At 39.1% G+C, this 22,133-nt stretch overlaps 2 protein-coding genes across 3 annotated transcripts; both read left to right on the top strand.

Moving 5' to 3' along the window:
- The first annotated feature begins 36 nt into the window (after positions 1-36).
- Positions 37-5,967, top strand: LOC108271379 (zinc transporter ZIP3). Of its 2 annotated transcripts, none has more exons than XM_017478950.3 (3): positions 37-538; positions 949-1,264; positions 3,043-5,967. In XM_017478950.3, the coding sequence occupies exons 2-3, from the start codon at positions 1,058-1,060 to the stop codon at positions 3,781-3,783; spliced, it is 948 nt and encodes a 315-aa protein (XP_017334439.1). In that variant the 5' UTR covers positions 37-538; positions 949-1,057; the 3' UTR covers positions 3,784-5,967. The 2 variants fall into 2 exon arrangements, with proteins under 2 accessions (XP_017334439.1, XP_017334441.1); XM_017478952.3 differs by lacking the exon at positions 37-538 and adding an exon at positions 543-658.
- A 1,557-nt stretch (positions 5,968-7,524) lies between these two features.
- slc1a8a (solute carrier family 1 member 8a) lies at positions 7,525-20,221 on the top strand. Its single transcript, XM_017478557.3, has 11 exons — positions 7,525-9,969; positions 10,982-11,061; positions 11,138-11,353; positions 12,763-12,805; positions 12,945-13,152; positions 13,224-13,323; positions 13,608-13,841; positions 14,237-14,431; positions 15,727-15,861; positions 19,228-19,324; positions 19,472-20,221. The coding sequence occupies exons 1-11, from the start codon at positions 9,739-9,741 to the stop codon at positions 19,628-19,630; spliced, it is 1,698 nt and encodes a 565-aa protein (XP_017334046.1). The 5' UTR covers positions 7,525-9,738; the 3' UTR covers positions 19,631-20,221.
- Positions 20,222-22,133: the final 1,912 nt, after the last annotated feature.

Genomic DNA, 22,133 nt, shown 5'->3' with positions numbered 1-22,133 from the left:
TTTTTTTTTTTTTTTTTTTTTTTTTTTTTGCATGCCCTAACATGCCAGGAAGTTGGGGTCTGAGCATGGGGTCAGCCATGATACAGCACCCCTGGAGCAGATAGCGTGAAGGGCCCAACAGCGGCAGCTTGGCAGTGCTGGGCCTCAGACCCCTGACCTTCCAATCAATAGCCCAGAGCCTTACCCATTAAACCACCACTGCCCCCATAATTTTTTATTACTAAAATAAAAAGGACATTTTGCATTAAATGTTCACGTCAGACAACTAATATAACAAGATGGGACTGTCAGGGAGTACAGGGAGGTATTATCATTCCTCCAATCTCTCTCAAATACGTCCAACAGTGCAGGCTGTGTTTTAAATGTCACTCTACACTACATGCAGTGGGCTACATAGGGTGCAGAACACTTCATACCCTCCCTCAGGTAGTGCGCCTACGTAGGGAGCAGGGAGCTGTTTAGCATTCAGCCACACCAGCAAATAGAAACCCGACAGGTGATCCGTACAAGCGGATGTAGCCGAGGAAAAAAAAAAAAGGTAACGGCGAGGAAACATTCCTAATGTTAACGTTATTCAGTATCACTAGTTATTCGGAACAAATATAGGTTAATATCCGGAAAGCTAAAATAGCTGTTGGCATTAGAAAAAGCTTTGAAAGTGAGAACTAGCTCGTCAGGAGCTTGTGCTAAAGTTCCTAGTTTAGCCTGGCACATGAGGAGATATTTCCAGAATACATATTTACATAGCAATTAGCATTACTACTAAATACAGCAGGCGAATAGGACTGATTCTGATGCCCTAGCTATATTATTGTTAAGCACCGCTAGCATAGTGATTAGCTAGCTCTGCGTTTTTTGTCATGAGTTACAGTTGTAAATAAAAACCCTGATGATGATGATGATGGATAAAAATAAGTGTGACTCGCTTTCCCGTTTCTTCCTGAACAGCCAGGGATCGTGTCCGAGTCTGCGGTCTGATCGAGGAAGCTGTTCCTGTTCAAGCCATGCTGTTATTGTCCTGATAAACTGACTGCTGTGGATTTGAACATCAACAACAATGGAGATGGTTGTAGGTAAAATCCTGTGCCTTTTGGGCATGTTTGGCCTCATGCTCGGTGCCATTCTCATCCCTGTGCGAGTGATGCAGTCGGACCTGGACAAGGCCATACGCTACAGAAGGGCAGTTGCTTTCAGTAACTCGTTTGGAGGAGGTGTGTTTCTGGCCACCTGCTTCAATGCGCTTCTGCCTGCTGTTAGAGACAAGGTGAGTGTTAGAGCGCCTCATATACTGCTTTTTACTGCGTTACAGCTTTACTTAGCCTAGCACAAGCATTCACATCCTTCCACATAGGTGTTCCTAATAAGGTGGCAGGAAAGCGTGTAATCCCAATTAACTCTATTTTAGTTCTACGTTGTAATACATAGCCTGAGTAGTACTGGGTAGTAGTGATGGGAAGTTCGGATCATTTTACTGACTCGGATCTTTGAATCTCGTTCAGCAAAATGAATGAACATAAGTCATCAGTATGAGATACAACCGTTAATGTCCAGACATAAAGTCATAATTACGAGATGTCATAATTTTGTCATAATTGTGAGATTTACTGCTTATGTCAGAACCATACTGTCTAAGAGATCAAAACCAGAAGAGTAGGCAACTTTATCTCATCATTATGACTTGATATAATTGCGACTTTTTCCATCTCATAAGTATGACTTAGTATTATAGTATCTCAAAATTACGACTTGTTATATAATTATGACTTTTTTTCCTTTTTCACATGATTATGACTTCTAGTATCTCATTATTCTTACTTTTTATATCATATTTATGCGGAAAAACATAAGCAGAAAAAGACTCTACTTTTCTCGTGTTTTTAACTGATATCTCACAGAGAGCTCCAGTGCTAAACTTTCCATATATATGTATGCAAGTATGTTTTATTTTTTCATATTTCCATATAGTGTTTTTAATCCCTTCACAATGATGAGTCAGATGAAAGTGCTGCTGAATGGGTGGCATTTATTCCAGTCAGTTTTGCTTCCACAGAGAAACAAAAAAAACAAAAGAAAAATATTGCTTGCTAGCAGACAAAAAAAAGGGAGCAACACCATTTCTTTGCGGCTAATGACCCTCCCACCAACCCCAAATACTTTACCCATAACACTTTACCCACAACATTAACCCTAAACATTAGCACTTTGCTCTCTAACATGTGCATACTCTACTGTTTTTGCAGAGCGCCTACGCAAAATGCATAATGGTTGGCACGTCTAGTAATATAATCAATTAAAAATGTCGTCGCAATGTAATATCATGCATTATTATTTCAAACAAGGTTATTGTGTGTTCATCCTGGAAGATGATTAGATAGAACCATATAAACCAAGTTTGTCTATGAATTTGAAGTGGTTTGATTTATTTTTCAAATATGACACTGAAAGCTTTGCAAAAATAAATAACAACACAGTACAATACCCCTGGTGATGAATTTTGATGTGGGGAATGCTTCTCAACCAAAATGCCATATTAGTTCCAGTCCACTGATCTGATTGGTCAAGCGGCATTCCAAGAGTGCTTATATTTACTATAAGTGGTCTTAGGATGTTTCACTGTGCGTTGCGTATCAGTCCACTTTTCTGTGCTCGCCACATAAAATCCCACTTCCTAGTTTGAAACGGTTACTTCAGTAGAGTTAGCGACATCATCAGCCGACATGGCAAATGATACTCGTCAGATGTCAATGAAAAGGAAGAAAGGAAGCTATTTCCTTTCCCAGAAGCACCTTAAACAAGAATGTACAAATCTGTGTGAGCTAGCTAGCTATAAAGTATATCCTATAAAATGAGCGTGGCTTCTTTGGGATCTGTTTCCGATAGTGGAGCAAAAATAAGCAGAATCACAGCTGTGCTAGTATTCAGTATGACCACACTCTTGCTCGTGCAGTATTGCTTAATTACAATACTGAGGTCACGATGTGTCTGGAAACGTTATCCCATCTGAATAATACCCTAGTGTCAACATGTTCTGTTTGTGTTCAGGTGGAGCAGACCCTAAAACTGCTGAAGATCACGAACGACTACCCACTGGCCGAGACCATGATGATGGTTGGCTTTTTCCTCACCGTGTTTGTCGAGCAGGCGGTACTGACCTTCAGGAAGGAAAAACCGCCCTTCATCGACCTTGAGACGTTTAATGCCGGCACCTCGGAGGCAGGCAGCGACTCTGAGTATGACACACCATTTATCGCTCCAGCACGGGGCTCGCATCATCACTCACATCATCACTCTCATCACCACGGTCATTTCAACCCTGCAGAACTAACACGGGCAGGACCACTGCGGCTTGCGAGCCTGGTCCTGGCCCTCTCCGCTCATTCAGTATTCGAAGGCCTTGCCCTCGGGCTTCAGGAAGATGGTGCTAAATTAGGAAGCCTTTTCCTCGGAGTGGCGATCCACGAGACCCTTGCAGCCATGGCTTTAGGGGTCAGTGTGGCTAAAGCAGGACTGCATCTTTGGGATGCCAGCAAGCTGGGCATCACAGTCAGCCTCATGATCCCCATCGGCATTGGCCTCGGAATGGGTATCGAGAGCGCCCAGAACCTGGCAGGAAGTATTATTTCTGTGGTGCTCCAAGGCCTAGCAGCAGGCACATTTATTTTTATTACTTTCTTTGAAATTCTCTCGCGAGAGTTGGAGGACAAACATGATCGGCTCCTGAAGGTGCTTTTCCTCGTCTTAGGGTATGGCGTACTGGCAGGTCTAGTCTTTATCAAGTGGTGATAGATCTCAGTGCTTCCCAGAGAGAATGATCTCGAGCGGGTTTTGCGTCTTGGAGTTTTTAACTCTCCTCACCACCATAACCAAAGTTTCCTTAATGTACTCTAAAAAGACTTTTCCTAACTTGTTACTTCCTACTCCTACGTTTCTATTCGTATGAAGTCGTACACTGGATATACAGAAACAGTAGCAGATTAGATGCAGAAAAGCGTTTTAATGAAAGTGAAGTGGTTTATTACTGTGAACGCTGTCGGAAGGGTGCTACTGCAGATTTAAAATGTTAGGTGTTACTGATGCCGGATGATAAATATTGGAGATACAGTCTTCGTTTAATCTGTTTTTAATACTTGATTATAAGTTTCGCTTCGGGCACAGGTATCGCGTGTGTCTCCTAAGTGCTGAACACTAAATAAGATCTTTCAGGCTACAGCAGGCATTCTCAAACATTTTGGAACTAGGGACTCGTTTAATTTCAACTATTCATATATTAGGCTAATTGTGTATATATAAAAAAAATTAGGCTTCATATTTAAACGTGGGGTTTTAATTTTGGGTATTTATTTGAGCTTTTTATTCCTTAAATTGCCACAAACAAAACACATTAGATCCAAGTTGATATTGTGTATAGGCCTGCTTGTTTTTGAGTTACCCATTCAATTCAAGTCAAACAGGTTAATATACTGTGTATATACAGTATACTATATGATAATACTAATAATATATATTATATGAACCAAATTTTATAATGGAGTTTGGGATTTTCACCACTGTAACAAATGTTTAAATGGTGGAACCCCTGACGATGCTTCATGGCCCCCACTTTGAGACTCACTAGTCTATAGGCCCATCGCACAGGTGTAGGAAAACAGTGCCGCAGAAGTTACCTGGAAGTTTAATTGAAGTAGGCACTCATGCAGTTTCACATTATTTTATATTTTTGTACATCTTTGTGGTTGTGGTCTTATATTTATAACTCTGTTTCAGTTTAAGATGTTATATAAATCAGAGTGAATTTTAGAGGTTATTTCATTTCTACTGCCATTTTAATTTCATCTGATAAATGCAATGTAGGACAATATTTGTCTAGCACATTCATAGAAAAAAAAAGGGTTCCTTCCTTAAGGGTTCTTTGGTTGATAAGCTTTCTAAAGGGAAACCTTCTTTTGTAGGATTTTATATAGAACTATTTAAAGTGCACCTATTATGCTATTCAGATATTTCCTTTTATGTAGTGTGTTATAGAGCTGTTTGTGAATGTAAAAAAAAGTCTACAAAGTTTCAAAAATCAAAGCACACAATGGAGTTATTGACTCCTAAAAGAAAGAACCGATTCTGAACAGCTGAATCGTTAGCAATTACAAACTTACTTCCTGTACTATTCTATGTAGGTTTGTAACAAAAACCCCGCCTCTGGTCTTCACTGGCTGCTTGTGAACAGATGGAGTTGAAACTCTGACAGCGGTAGACCAATCACAGCAGACTGGGACATCTGACCAATCAGAGCAGAGCATGCTTTCTTAAAGGAGGAGTTTAGAATGAATCTTTTAGAACGGATCATTTAACGAGTCATTTTTGACACTGGGGAGGAAAAAAGGTAATGCTGCAGTTTAAATTATTAGCACATTAAAGTGATTTTTGAACTTGGATGCATGTAAATCTATTGTATGAGACCTTTAAAACAAAATTAGGCACGTTTCAAAACCATAATAGGTGCACTTTAAGGGTTCCTATAGCGTGTTAGACTTAATAACTGTCTCCAAAATTTATCAGCTTAAATATGGCTTGTAGATTAAAAAGGCTGTAACAAAACTGTTTGTCTTTTTTGTTGTTGTTGTTTCGACAAAACTGTGAGGAACAACTTAAAATTTAACCTTACTCTACTCACTTTCTCCTCTCGGGCTAATCTGATCAGTCCATACAGGATTTAGAGGGGTTTTTTTTGTGATTGTTGCGGCAAAAAATGCTTGATTTTGCTGTGCCGTTGTCATGACGTCACTTGTCACGTCTTGGCCCAAATCTGTGGTAATTTTGAAAAATCGCAAGCTCCGAATATTGTGCAGTGTGCTTGATTTTGCATTCGTTTCTGCGATCACAAAATCACGAAATCCTTGAGGGACTGATGAATGATTATTGCCTTTGACTATAACAATAACCAAGGTAAAATGACTCTGCTCATTTTATAGAAAAGATAGACAAGATTGAAATTCGAAGATTTAAAGAGATCTTTCCCTTTACCTCTTTATCTAAATTGTATTATATCACATGGATGTTTCATCCTCATTCATCTCAGCAAGCTAAAATTAAACAGGTGAAACATGACAGGCCTCATTAAATGATGAATTTGTTGTGTATATTCTACTACCGCATCGGGCGGAAAAATCATGTCCCTTCCATGAAATATAACACGAGGCCGTAATGTCAATAGTTGAGGAGATTTGACATGTTCTCAGTCGCTTTTGTTTGTGCATCTCTTCAGTGTGCTGCCATGACGGACATCTCCGCTTTACACAGGCCATATTGTACATTTACTGTTTTTAAGGTGAAACGTCAGTGTTTTTTACATATTGCTTGTTGATTTCTTTATCGTTGCCGCCAAGCCTCGCCTGTCTGCGAGAGAGATGGTCACACTTCACGTGAACTCGAAACGGTTAGTGTTCTTGTTATTTAAGCTAGAGTTCTGTATGTTGCAAGTGAAATCAGTCGATTTGCTTTTTCTCTAAAGCTCTTAACAGCGCTGTGTGGTGCGGTTGTAGAGGCCTGGAGCCTCCAGAGGCTTCGATGAGTAGACTCTAATCGTTTCTGTTGTTGGTTAAGAAAGTCCACTTTGATAATTGTTCATAATGTAAGTGATTGTTAACAAATCATTGCAGCCCTAATTAGATATGCCAAAACCCCCCCCCCCCCCCCCCCCCCCCCCCCCAGCAGCCCCTATCAGAAGTTTTACCTGGGTTTTCCCAGAACAGCATTAATATACATATTGTATAATTCATTTCAGCAGCATATTAACCTAATACATATGCAGTGTTATTGACAGTATGGGATTCCATGTCGCAGCAGGGATATGTTCATGGTAACGTACATTAACTTAATGTGGCTCAACGTACAAATGGAACAAGTCTTAGTAATAGTTCATCAGAAGGCTGGGAATTACATGAATGGTTTGCTTGAAGTAGCTGAAGCACATGACTCTAATGCTGGTGGTAGGTGTCATTGTAAACGAAATGTATGTATGTGAGTGTAATCAGTGTAAATTATAATGCTAAGAGGTCTGCCTTAAAAGACACTCAATCGTTTTTCATGTATTTTCTACACCTCGTCTATTGATCAATTTCCCGTTTGAATTCAAGTATTTTATTTTATTTTTTTGTCTTAATGCATCACGTTGTCAGAGTGTATCAACTAATAAAACATGTTTGGTAATGATTTAGTGTGTATTCGTGTATGGTTGTTTTAGTTTAATATTTAGTTTCCTGAATTTTGTTTTGTTCCATCTGTTCGGAAGTGATCGTGATTTGCAGTATTTAATAAAGATGTACAGCAGCGACTTGAATTGAATGTAATATGATGTAAGGATCAAAACACAACAGGGCAACCTGTTATAGGAAAATATAAGAAAAAGTACTTGGTGTATCCAAGCTGCATTCCTAGCATATCATGTGATTTACAGCCCCTTCTGAAAGTATTGGAACAGCAAGGCCAATTCTGTTGTTTTTGCTATACGTGGAAGACATTTGGGTTTGGAAGATCAGTATTTATGCTTTAATTTCCTCATATTTATATCTAGATGTGTTAAACAACTTAGAACATGGTGCCTTTTTTGTTTGAACCACCCATTTTTTCCAAATGATCAATAATATTGGAACATCTGACCAGGTGTGCCCTGTTACATTAATTGTTTAAAGAATGAAAAGTCTACTCTTGGTTTGAGCCCTAGGTTTCACCTGTAAAGACGGTATTTGTTGTCAAAAGGAATAAACCAACTTGAAGACTAGACAGCTATCTATCGGACAAAAGAGGGAGAATCTATCAGGGCCATTGCACAAGCATTGGGCATAGCCAGTCACAACAATTTGGAATGTCCTGAAAAAGAAAGAAACCACTGGTGTACTAACAACCTGACATCAAACTGGTTGGGCCAAGTAAAACAACAGCAGTTGATGACAAACATTGTGAGAGCTGTGAAGAAAACCCCAAAAACAACAGTTTGTGACATCAACAACAACCTCCACTGGGCAGCAGTGAAGGTATCACAATCCACCATTGGAAGAAGACTTAACGTGCAGAAAAATAGAGGCCATACCATAAGATGCAAACTCATCAGCAGTAAGAATCCGAAAGCCAGATTAGAATTCGCAAAGAAATACGGAAATGAGCCACAAAAGTTCTGGCCAAAGTGTGGAGACAGAAAGGATCTGCTCATGATCCACAATATATTCAAGCTCATGTCATGGCTTGGGCTCATGGCTGTACATGCCCAGTCATGTCTGGACATGTCTAGAAAACATTTCTTTACTTGCATTGTGGGCAACATTGAAATTGAGGATTGCAAACACAAAATCTGCAATTTTTTTTTCAAAACTGTACGTGACAGGAACAATCACAAGTGATTTTTGAGCTCAGCAGTCCAAAATCCATCAAATACTTCCAAAACTTTCCAGGTAGCAAAATATTTGTTCTCTGGTGTAATTAATACTACCAAGCTAAAATCTTGGATATCTCCTGGATAAAGTCTGGATACATGCCTTCCTTGTACCTTGAGGGATTGTGGCTCAAGTTGAGCTGTGCTGGAGGATCAAAGGGATCGTGGTAGATTACTGTGGGTCATTTGGAAGTCAACAATTATTTCATGCTTTGTGCACATCAAGAGACATTGTTGTTTCCACTCCAGCCTTACAAACCTGATGTCTAGTATATCTTCGAGTATGGTACAGCTTGTCAATAAACACAGCCAAGAACCACCTACTTTCACAGAAAGATGTGTTTTGACAGACAAGGCTGTTAAAAAAAACCACAGGCAGTTTACAACTACAGACCAGCCCAATGTACATGCAAAATATCTTGTTTTCTCACCACTGGTGATCTCTTGGTTGATAATGATCGATAATTAATAAAGACACGCCTTTTTTTTAATCTCCAAAAAACTCACTTTGTGCAAAAGTTTGTTTTCCTGCTGGAAGTTGGCACAGTGAAGTGCAGGAAGCCAAGCAGATTGCAGTCTTTAACTTTCTGAAGCTTGTGAGCAGAAAAGTGTACAAAGGATGTCAGACTCTTTGTGGTCCATTGGTCTAGTTCCACGCCAGTCTTCAAGCCATGCTGCTAATGTGGCTCACTATAGTAATGTCTTCAGTTAAATGGAGGATGTGATTTCAGCTGTATTTTGCAACACGGTCATGGGTTCAACAATGGACTGAGCTCCCAGCCCTGGGGGGTTTGGCCAATCTTGAGTTCCTGAGGTCATCCAACATGAGGATGCAGAGCGGTACAGTATATTGAAGTCCAGTAGGCTCAGCGTTCTTACTAGTCTCTGTAGGATCATCGTGAATTGTCAGTGAACAACTTTCTCTCAATTGTTTTCTAACTGAACAAGGTTTCCATCAAATCCTGAACCGATCTGGACCGATCCTGAACCGATCTTTGGACCATAAGGATCATTATTATTCCAGCTATAATAATGATAATAATCAGTAGTTACAAATTTGAAGCTATTTGCAAAGAGATTGGACTCCTGAACACACTCAGACTTCCCCACAATCAAAGGCTAACTGTACTGTGGGTTTTGACAATGCTCACAACCAAATGCCATGGCAGACAACAAACAGGTGATTACAATCACTGAGCTCTAATCCTCTTAGCTCCTTAACGGGACTTCTCCCAGCTCCTTAAGCTGTGTTCTCCCAGCTGTATGGAGCCACGTTTGTCTAATCCTATAGTAGAGAAGTTTCCTTACAGCACTACAGCATGGAGGAGTTCCTGATCCCCGAGGATGTTCGCTCTGAGCACGGCTTCTTCTCTCCGATCGGATCGGGGAAAAACAGACTGAACGGTGTAAAGAACTTGCTGCATAGTGCCTTCATCATATACATCAGGGACTATGTGAAACGAAACGGGCTGCTGACTCTGTCTGTGCTCGGAGTGTTTACAGGATGCATCCTTGGCTACACACTCAGGGGATGTGAACTTTCCACGCAGGTATGGTGAGAAATTTAAATCAATAAACTTCCAGTCCTACTACTACAGCTAGACACAATGAATTGGATAACTAAAGTCTTCATAGATGTTATTACACTCAGTGCTGAATGAACTTTACAGTGTTTAGCATTTTATTGTGGCATGAAGGAGCTGTTCAAATGTTTGACTGGTTTTGCACCTTGTCTCTCTTCATTTTGGCAAGCAAAAGTGACAAGCCTGGGTGACAAAAACAGCCCAAAACCCAGCACAATATCAAAACAAACTCCTTTTCCAAATCCAGAGAGAGAGAGGCCTGCTCTTCCTTTAACATCATAACTATTACCAAATGTACATTTGATCCATTTCTAGTTAGGTTTAATATTGTGGAAAGTCCATGAAAGAAGTTATTTCCCATTATCACTTACATTATAACAACTGGAAACCGTTTTTTCTCTCTCTCTTGATTTAATAAGACACAAAAATGCAGCTTTACAAAGCACTGACTTCCATCCAAAAATGTTAAAGGGAGCTTTACTACATCAACAATTACAATTACACACATTTAAAAACATATCTGTTGATGTGGAGCTTCAACTATACAACTGTGTTATTATAGAAATAATGTATTAAAATGAGCACATTAATATAAATCCTATTGTCCTAGGTGTGCACTTTGACCAGTCAACACTTTGACCAGTCAGATTAGAGCAATTAACAGAGCTGTGATATAAGATGCAGATCATTTCCTAACAGGACTGATTATCCAAATAAATATATTATTAGCTTAAGCTAAATACATAACAATTGGGTGTAATGAGTAATACTGTAATTTTTTTACTTTAATAAAACATTAAATCAGTCATCTAAGGCAGGTTCTACGGTATTGTCTTAGGGGTTTCATACTTTTATATTTTCAAAATATTAAGATTTTGAAAGTATAAAAAATGTATACTTTAAAAAAAAAACAACAACAAATCAATCAACCCATCTACAAACTTTTTTATTTTTATCAAAATGTCTCTTTTTTTTTAAGGCAAAGATCTATTTCTCGTTCCCTGGTGAACTCCTGATGAGAATGCTAAAAATGCTAATTCTGCCCCTGATCACCTCAAGGTAATGTTTGCTTAAAAATATATCACATCAAGACTAACCATCAATTTACACTGATTTGAACCTGTCCCGTCTTTAGTTTAATGTCAGGCCTGTCATCGATGGAATCCAAAGCCTGTTGTCATATGGGCTTGCTAACTGTGACCTATTACCTGTGGACCACCTTCACTGCTGTTGTGGTTGGCATTGTACTGGTGGTGATCATCAAACCAGGCTTTGCAACAGACATGGAGCGCACCAGGCTGGGAGGAGGTCCGGTGATGACCTCAGCAGACGCTCTGCTCGACCTCATCAGGTATTCTCAGACACCTGAGAAGTTCCGCTCTGTTCCTAAGAGTAAATTTGAAATCTGGTTAATTTTTCTTTTATTAAGGAGCAACATGTGTGCCGACAGGGCGTTCAAATGGGTTTCGTAAATTCATGTAGGCAAAACACTGCTGCTAAGCAACAGGGAGATGTGAACACAGAGCATGCACTAGATAGCTGATGTCAAAGGCTAACACAGACAGTTTTTTGCGAATATCGACATTTTCCTCAGGAATATAAACTATACATAGACACCTGAACATCACACCAATATGTGGGTCTTTCTCAAACTGCACACGAACTAGAAGCATACAATTGTCTGGAATGCTGCATCATTAGTTTCCCCTTCACTGAAACTAAGTGGCCCAAACCTGTTCCAGCATGACAATGCCCTTGTTTACAAAGGGACGTCCATGAAGACATGGTTTGCCAAGTTTGGAGTGGAGAACTTGAGTGTCCTGTACAGAGCCCTGACCTCAACCCTGCTGAACACCATAGGGATGAACTGGAACGTTGACTGCACCCCAGTACCTGACCTCACTAATGCTCTTGTAGCCTAATGAACACAAAACCCCACAGCCACACCCCAAAATCTAGTGGAAAGCCTTCCCAGAAGAAGGGAGATTATTATAACAGCAAACATCTGTAATGGGATGTTCAACAAACAAACACATGTGGGTGTGATAATCATGTGTCCACAATCATTTCTGCCATACAGTGTATAGAATTGTGGTAAAGAGGTCTAAAACTGATATATCATTCACCTTATGATATAATATCACACGACCCCAGAAACGTGGAATGCTGTTCAAGGGTTCTTTAAGAGTGCATTGTATAAATACGCGTTCTTAGCCTACATGGATTAAATGGGTTCTATACTCCCTTTCTGACAGGAAAACACTTTCAGGGTTCCTCCAGAGGGCCAACGGTGGAACCCTTGAGATTTTTAAATTCTCTATTTATTTCATTAAACAGAACAGAAAATTCAGAACTCAAAGAGGAGTGTACTGAAATCTGTACGGTTTCGGTAAAACAACTGTGATCCTTATGACAAGTCTGTTAAAAATCTTCTAGCACTTTGTCTCCTACTCTCTGTACATCAATCTTTTCAACTCATTCCTGCTATGCATCTAGATCTGCCACGGCATCCTTTCCTACACAATCCAATTAAAGCAGAAGAGTAGTTAAGTTATTTTTAGTAATCTGTACGGAGAACTGTTGGTGATTGCTGCAGAAGATCCTCATTCCAAAAGGCTGATTAATATCCACTCTGCTTTGCTACACGACTTTTATGTCTGCGTGCGTGTTTGTGTGTCCAAACTAGCTGTAAGATGTGTTCTTTCCCTTCAGTTCACAAATTGTTAAACTCCTAATTTGTGCTTATTTCTGTTTCTTCAGGAACATGATTCCTTCAAATCTCATAGAGGCCACATTTCAGCAGGTGAGTAAGTCCACGTTTTGGCCAAGTTAACTGTTATAATACTCACACTTTCAATCATGTTGTCTAAAACGCTATTACTCTATACTTTGGCTACAGTTTCTACAAATGCATGCCTTTCTGTTTTTATCCTGTTCTGCAGTACAAGACGAATCTTATACCTGTTCTTCAAACACCAGACAGCAACAAGCAGCACAACTTTGTTTACCTGATGCCAGACGAGGATCATCCTAAAGGTTACACGGTGTTACTGGATCTCACTCCACGTCCTGATATTCACTATAAGATATATCCTGGAAGCAGCCACCAAATGAATGTGCTGGGGATCGTCATCTTCTCAGCCACTATGGGTGAGACTTTTTGACACGAGTGCCTACATGGAAAGCAGATTAGAAAAATTAACATACTTACATGGTTTCAGGGCTCCTGCTTGGCAAAATGGGTGAGCGAGGTGCACCTTTAGTCAACGTCTGCAAGTGCATCAATGAGTGTGTCATGCAGATCATCAATGCAGCGGTGTGGTAAGAGAAGCACGAAAATGTGTGTTTGTAAACCGTATCACTATCTATGTATAGTGGCATGTCCTTCATCGCAAGGAAGATCATAAAAATGAGTTCACTCCGAATAACATTTCATTTGATGGTGGAGTAAAAGTTTGCATGTCGATAAGCAAAGTTCGAAAAGATTACCAGAAATGAAAACAAAAATCATAAAATGGTTTAGTGATCTGGGATTTGACCACCCAACTGACCATCTGGTCACTAGCTCAGAACCTGCTCCTGGTTTGTCTCATTTTCTTCGGAAGGTATTTCCCCTTTGGGATCGTCTTTCTGGTGGCTGCGAAGATCGTGGATATGAGTGACCCCTCCACTCTGGGGAAGAAGCTGGGCTGGTATGCAGTGACCGTTATGACTGGACTGTTCATCCATGGCTTCATTCTTCTTCCTCTATTTTATTTCCTCTTAACACGCAAAAACCCCTTCAAGTTCATCAGAGGACTGCTGCAAGCTATGGTCATTGCCTTAGCCACGTCCTCAAGGTTAGAAAGAGCAATAAATAGTTAACCATCATATTATATTCACTATTGATCAATGTCCCATTGACCCAAATTTTAAATGACCTTGAACGGGCATAATTTATTATCATCTGGTTTACTAGCACTACTACTACTACTACTACTACTACTACTACTAATAATAATAATAATAATAATGGGGACAAAAGACACAGTACCTTTCTATGCTTGTGGATCCTCTTCATGGAAGGAGTGTACATATAAACTATGAAGATAATCTCAGATTATAAGACATTATTTTGAATAACAAATCAACTTTATTGTCAATAGAAACAAATAAATTTTCATCAACAATTTGAAGTTTTATTTTAGGGAAGTGTGTCATTTCATGGCTTCGTGTAATATAATTCTTGCCACAGTTCTGCCACGTTGCCCATTACAATGAAGTGCTTGCTGGAGAACTGTCATGTAGAAAGACAGATTGCACGCTTTGTCTTGCCCGTGGGTGCCACCATCAACATGGACGGCACTGCTCTCTATGAAGCGGTGGCAGCCATCTTCATCGCTCAGGTCAACGAGTATGAGCTTGATTTTGGACAGATGGTGACAATAAGGTAAACATACTGCTGCCTTGTTTGGTGGCCAATTACATCACACGGACTTCCATAAGCAAATAGGAGCTCAGACTCGTATCAAAAAGTCAGCATGATTATGTAATCAAAATGATCACCAGTGGGGGATATGTCCAAAATGTCATGTGTGTCAAAAGAGCGATGTAGAACACTGTTTTTCTAGGGTTCTTTGAATAGTCGAATAGTCCGTTCGGTTAGTTAAACACTGCTGCACAGAATTTTTTAAGGGTTCCTCTAGATAGACTACAGAGGAACCCTTAAACTTTTAGATTTCACTTTTTTTTTCTTTCTAAAAGTGAAACTGAGGAAGATTATACTGTAGCTGCAACTTTTCTGGCTGCAATGGCAACCATTTACTGCATCTGGCTATATCCAAACCTACATACTACTGCAACAAATAGTAGGCTTATATCAAATTAGTAGGCTTAAAGCATTTTTTTTTTAATACATATTCTACCAGCTTTTATAGCATAGTCAAGCACATAAAAACTGGAGAAAGCTGTTTTTCAGAATTCTATGGTGCTTAAAAGCAGATTCTGCTGTGTGTGTGAAGGATGCACATTTCAGTTCATACTTTATACCAGTCAAAGCAAACTTTCTCATTAAACCTAAACAAAATTTCCATTCTGCTAAGTATTTGTCTTATATTAAGGTGATCTAAAAACCACGCTGAAAAATCCAGCATGGTCTTCACTGCTACGAGGTGCTCAAGCTGCTAGAGCATTTTTGCCAGCTGGTAAGTTATTTTCCAGCTTCCTAATTAGTTGATGAAACGGATCAGTAAATGCTTTGAGATTTTCTAATTGCCTCAGTGTTGTGCTGTTTTCGTAAGAAAAACTTGTTTGCAATGTATCATTAGTAACGGTAATTCCGAATCGGTTTCCTTCCTACCAACACTTATCAGCTGGCAGAGATGGTCCACCAGTTTAACCAGCTCGGCTTGTGTTTTGGCAGCTAACAATGCTGGAATTTTCAGCAGGAAGCTAAGTCAAATTATGCATGTATGATTTACTCTCAGCTGTCTTGTACATATAGGGTTTTATTCACACTATCTGATTAGACTTTCTTGTGCCCTGTTCAGAATATTCCGATAACTGTAGCTGGTAGAAATAACCCATGCTTCACAATATATGATGCAGAATCTTGATTAAAAATGAAGTTTAAAAAATATACTAGATCTAAAATTTATACTGAAAATCTCTCTGCATTATTTTTTAAAATGTTACTGCCAGCCCTGTACAGTGCATTTTTACTGACATTTTCTCTATACTGGACAGCATAACGGCCACTGCTGCAAGCATTGGTGCTGCAGGCATCCCGCAGGCTGGCCTCGTAACCATGGTGATAGTGCTGACATCTGTGGGATTGCCACCAGATGACGTCACACTGATTGTGGCCATCGACTGGATTCTGCAAGTTGAACATAACTTCTATATCCTTAGTGATGAAAAATTATATAGTTGGGCTGTGATGGTGTACTGTGATAATGAAATAATGTTATGCCACATAATGAAAAAAGCGTTTATGAACGGCCCATGAAATATAAAATATACCTTTATAATAAATGATGGACAAAAAAAGAGAATATTTTTAAATATTTTTTAGAAATGCTCTATTATTTAAAAAAAAAAATTTTTTATCATGTACAGTATACTATCTAATATTATTTGTTATACCACAGCCCTGTTAAATGCTCAACTCTGATTGGCTAGAAGGTGTTGATTCATTTACTATAGCAGCATGGCTCTGACAATAGTTCCAGCTGCAAGGTTTATACTAACGCGCTCATTCTAAGACGTTATTGTTTATATAGTAACAATCTACACAGCGACTTGTATGGCAGGGAAACATGAACCAATTTTTGAAAAGTTGATATGGTGAAGTTTTCTTCGAGGAGTTTAGCAGTTGAAGAAGGAGTCTCCAGTGTCAGTGGAGGTTTTCCACCACAGGAAAGTCTTCAGGACAGAGCTTTCCAGTTTCTCTGGAACTTGACAAGCTGTGTTTGTTGTTGTTGTTGTTGTCTTATTAACCCTCTACTGCATGAATTATTACATTTACATAAAAAAAATTAATGGATTTTTATTACGTGAATTAGTTCAAATAATTTTTTTTTTAATTTGAAAAACAAAACTATTTTTCTATTTTCTAGAAAGGAATTACAGTGTTAAAAATATGTGAATGGATTTACTCACTCAAAATGGAAAATACACACAAACATTAGATCCAAACATGTTTTGGGTGAAGTATCTTTTTAATTCTTTCCCTTGAAACAGAAAATTTACCAAATAAGGAGCAGTTGCAAAATGTCTGAAATTACACCAGTTGTTCTTGCTTTGAATGTGGAAAAATGTAAACATACTATTAGAGAAGCCGAGTGTATTTTTTGCTAGGTAGGCCTGTTTCAATCCATGAATGCACATACCACAGCTCCATTATCGCATGTTGTTGCCATAGGGCAACAATTACGTCATACCATTTAACAAAATTCTCAAAATATATAAACTTGTTTAAATGGGAAAAAATAAATGTTAGCTTCTCTCAGATAGTGTTTCATTTTCCCCCCCTTTAAGTAATTTTGCCTAAATATTGAAAATGAATAAAATTTTGAGAGCCCTCCAAGCATGACCTTCACCATGAAAAGGAAATGAAAACAGCACTTCCTGGTCATCTGACAAGGCTTTTTTTTATGTCAAAGTTAAAGCCCCTTTTTTCTAGTTACCTAGGAAAATAGTAGTTTTGTATTATTACTTTTATTATTATTATTATTATTATTATTATTATTATTATTATTATCACAAAACTGGAGATAAATTAATTGTTGCCATTCGGCAACACCATGCAGTAAAGGGTTAAATTCAAGAGAGAAAAAATAAGAGGCCTGACCAGTATAAAGCAGTTACTGAAGATGAATGTAATCGTTGGAAATCGCTGTGGTATAAGAGGAATAAACAGTTTTGTGAGTTGCTGTTATAGGAAAATAATCAACTCCTCCTGGCTGCATCAAACATTTTTATCATTGATTACTTTCCTGTAACAGCATTCTCCGTTGTGTTGAATTCCATATGCAGAATACAGTCGAGTGCATAAATGTACAGTCATGTGGAAAAAATAAGTACATGCCATGGAAACTGTTGGCTTTTCTGCCATATTTGGACAAGCAAACATTTGATCCTCTTTGAAACAGGGTGTATTAATAAAGTTGATGTAATCTATCAAATGACGCACAAAAATGACATTTTTTAGTACTTTTCAAAATTTAAGTCAACAAAAAACTGATCAGTCACATGGAAAAAAGTAAGTACACCCCTACATTTATCACACCTTCAAAGCCGTAAAATCAGAATCGGGTGTTGAAGATCGGGTGCCAGTGATGAGAACCTGCTTAGGGAGTGCAGGTGGAACCGGTCTTATTTATGCCCCTCTCATATCTAGTGTCTGGTGTTCCCTTTGTTATTGAGGTGTGTGATATCGTCATGCCAAGATCTAAAGAGTTCTGTAAGGCCTTCAGAAAAAAGGATGTGGATGCCTATGGGTCTGGCAAGGGATTTAAAAAGATCTGCAAATTATTTGAAATGTAAAGTACATCATTCCACTGTAAAGAAAATCAACTACAAATGGTGCGGATTTCAAACGACTACCAATTAGTCCAGGACTGGCCGTCCCAACAAATTCAGCCCAAGAGCAGACTGTCTGATGCAAAAAGAAGTCTCCAAGAACCCCAGAATTTCATCACAGGATCTGCTAGTAAGTCTTGCAACTGTTGGTGTCAAAGTGCGTGCTTCTACAATCAGAAAGAGATTGTGCAAATTTGTCCTGAATGTGAGGCATATCACGAAAAAGCCTTTGCAAGACTACAGTTTGCCAATGATCATATAGGCAAAGATCAGACCTGTTGGAATAAGGTGCTCTGGACAGATGAATCAAAGATAGAATTGTTTGACCACAGTAACAGCAGACATGTTTGGTGCAGACCAAAGACAGCTTTTCAGCAGAAACACCTCATAGAAACTGTGAAGCAAGGTGGTGTGGAAATGTTATGGGTTGGTGTTGCTTCGCTGCCTCAGGGACTGGACAGCTTGCATTCATTGATTCAACTATGAATTCTGCATCATATCAAAGAGTGCTTGAAGATAATGTGAGGACATCTGTTCCAAAGTTGAAGTTGAACCGAAAGTGAACCTTTCAACAGGATAATGATCTTAAGCACACTAACAAATCCACCAAGGAATGGCTCTAAAAGAAGAAATGGAGGATTATGGAATGGCCTAGTCAAACCCCGGATTTGAATCCCATTGAAATGTTGTGGGGGGATATAAAACAGGCAGTACATGAAAGAAAACCCTCAAACATCTTGTAACTGAAAGAATAGTGCATGGAAGAGTGGTCAAAAATTCCAGCAAGCGGATGTCAGAGACTGGTGGACAATTACGCAAAACACCTACAAGAAGTTCTTTCCGCTAAAGGGGGCAATACTAGCTTCTGAGGCCAAGGGTGTACTTACTTTTTCCACAGAAGATATCGCATCTATTGATATTTCTGTTGAACAAATAATTGAAAAAAGTCATTTTCCTTGTGGTTTTGTTCAAGTATGTCAACTTTATTAATAGACACTGTTTAAAAAATGATTAAATATGTAAAAAAAAAAAAAAAAAAAAAAAAAAAAAGCCAACAATTTCCATGTGGTGTATTTATTTTTTCACTTGATTGTACGTATATGCATGCTTTCTGGTTTAGAGTGTTTTATCTGTGTTGTCTTTTCTTACTTTTTCCTTTCAAAGAGATCGATTTCGAACAATGATTAATGTACTAGGAGACTCCCTGGCAGCTGGAATCATTGGCCATTTGTGTCAGAAAAACTTTGCCACTGATAAAAGGGTATGACTGACCAGTTGTATCTAGACACCACTGCAGATTACATTGAAACTTTTCAATATTTTGACATTTAATATCTATCTCGCTACCAATATAATGTTGCGTTTAAAACCCACATTACGACAGACGTTTATCTTTTTCTCCCCTCAGGGACCAGCCGGTGGATCATGCCAGAATAGAAATCATAGCCAACACATGGAGAATTTGGCTGAGGTGCCGCTGCTTGCAGGAAAAGACTGCATGTACGAGGTGGTTGGAGACACGGTTATTGAGCGACCCACTGTCTACTACAACATCTGTCAAGTTTAACTTCACTAGTGCCTTAAAACCACCACATTTTGGAGACAAGTCTCTACATTTGTGATTCTGCTGGTAGTTAACTGACCAAGCCGACCACATGTTCAACAATTATTCCACATTGTATTCTTTATTAAAAAAAAAAACCCTACTGCATAAATGCTGGCATTACACACTTTACAGCCATGATGTTCATATCAGCAGAGAAAAGATGCATTACATGTATTGCCTTAAAACAGACTAAAAGAACACTGACTACATTTTGTCACCAAAGTCATTTGTTGTATGGTCTAAGAGTTCCAGACCCGTGTCTGTTAAGTAATGTTTCTGTAGGACGTCTGTAGTTATTACAAGCGATTTGCACAGGGATGGAAGTGTCTTTACGATGTACACATCATTGTCATACTAAAAGTATGCATACTACATCCATGCAAATTATGTATACCTCATTTTAATACAAACAGATAGTTTTGACCTTTATTATAAGTGCTTGTTGTAGGGCTTGTGGCCACACAAGTTGAGATTGATTACTGGTAGGTGACATTCCCATTAGCATGTACACTCACCTGCCACGTTACACAGGTTCTCAACCCTGAACAACACAAGGACACCTACTAATTCATGCAGTTATCCACTTGGCCAATCATGTAACGTAATGCACAGACAGGTCAAGAGCACTTAATGTTCACATCAAGCACTAGAAAGAGGAAAAAACGTGATCTCAGTTGGTGCCAGATGGGCCTGTTTATTTCAGAAACTTCTGATCTGTTGCGATTTTCATGCACAACTGTCTTTAGAATTTGGTGCGAAAAACAAAACATCCTGTGAACAGCCGCTCTGCGGGTGGAAACGGGTTGTTGGTGTGAAAGCCAGACTGGTTCAAACTGACAGGACGGCTCCAGTGACTCAAATAACCACTCTTTATAAACGTGGTGGGCAGAAAAGTGTCTCGGATCACACAACACATCAAACCTTGAGGCGGTCGGACTACAATAGCAGAAGACCACGTTGGGTTACAATGCGTAATCTGAGGCTATAGTTTGCACAGGTTCACTGAAACTGGACAGGTAAAGACTGGAGAAACAACCAAGCAAGGTTTCCAGTTTTAAAACTTGATCTGGGGCATGGTGGCTTATTGGTTAGCATGTTTGCTTTGCACCTCTGGGGTTGGGGGTTCAATTCCTGCCTCCGCCATGTGTGTAGAGATTGCATGTTCTCCCCGTGCTTCAGAGGTTTGCTCCGGATACTCAAGTTTCCTAGCTCAATTCAAAGATGTGTTGTAGGCTGTGTGGCATCTCTAAATTGTCCGTAGTGTGTGAATGTGTGTGCGATTGTGCCCTGTGATGGATTGGCACCCTGTCCAGGGTGTACCCCGCCTTGTGCCCGATGCTCCCTGGGATAGGCTCCAGGTTCCCCGTGACCCTGAAAAGGATAAGCGGTATAGAAGATGGATGGATGGATGGATGCACTGTGTGAACAGGTGGAATCTGATTGGAATAACTGGAATTAAAACCTGCAGCTACTCTGGCCCTTACCTATTTCCACCTAGAAAGTGGGAAAAAAAGTCATTATCTCTGTAAAAATCCTTTCAGAAGATTTAAACATATATTATTATGTATTTCCTTTACTGTATTTCATCAATGTGCAACAACGACATGTTCAGTAATAACATACATTACTGGGACCAAACATGAGCTGCAAATTTTATCAAATGGAAAGTAACAAGAGCTTACGCCTAAATAGATAGACTTGTTTAGCCTTAAGTTTCTAAACCCAGAAGCAACAGGCTACATTACCAAGCCATTCAGTGAAGTGACATGAATACTGCGAAAGACAAAACAAAAGTGGGAAAACCCCAGAAACTAGGCATTTTACAACAAAACAATGGTGTTTATTTGTAAATATATAAAAGATCCATACAACAAGAGTTCAGAGCATACTTCTGATAAAGTAGACAGATGTGGAACATGTATGCTGCATGATGTCAAAGCTATGGCTAAGGAACATCAAATGAACATGCATATGATGGAAGTCAAAAAAAAGAAAGAAAATGAAAAGAAAGAAATGAATTCAACACCTAGTCTAGACAGGCAGGACTGTCTTCTGTGAGCATAAATCTCAGTGTTTATAAAGCACAAAATACATATTAATAACCCACTACTCTATCCAGCTGTAGCTTCTTTGGGGACGATTTTCATTGATGGAGCAAAAATACACCAATTAACACTCTTACCGCTGCCCTCTAGTGTATAACCTAATTACATTACACTCTCACTGCTGCCCTCTAGTGTACAACCTAATGACATTACACTTTCACTGCTGCCCTCTAGTGTACAACCTAATGACATTACACTCTCACTGCTGCCCATGTCCAGAACCCGTACCCCTTAGTGATCCTTTGCATATCTCTAACAAAGCCAAAATTCTCACAACAGTAATTGAAGGTTGGCATTTCATTGTTAGGAGTACATTTTTATTTAAATAAGGTGTCAGTATTCGCTGCATATGAATATTG

The sequence above is a fragment of the Ictalurus punctatus genome, chromosome 10 (assembly GCF_001660625.3).
Source record: "Ictalurus punctatus breed USDA103 chromosome 10, Coco_2.0, whole genome shotgun sequence".
NCBI classification, from domain to species: domain Eukaryota; kingdom Metazoa; phylum Chordata; class Actinopteri; order Siluriformes; family Ictaluridae; genus Ictalurus; species Ictalurus punctatus.
This window is presented reverse-complemented; position numbering and strand designations above follow the sequence as displayed.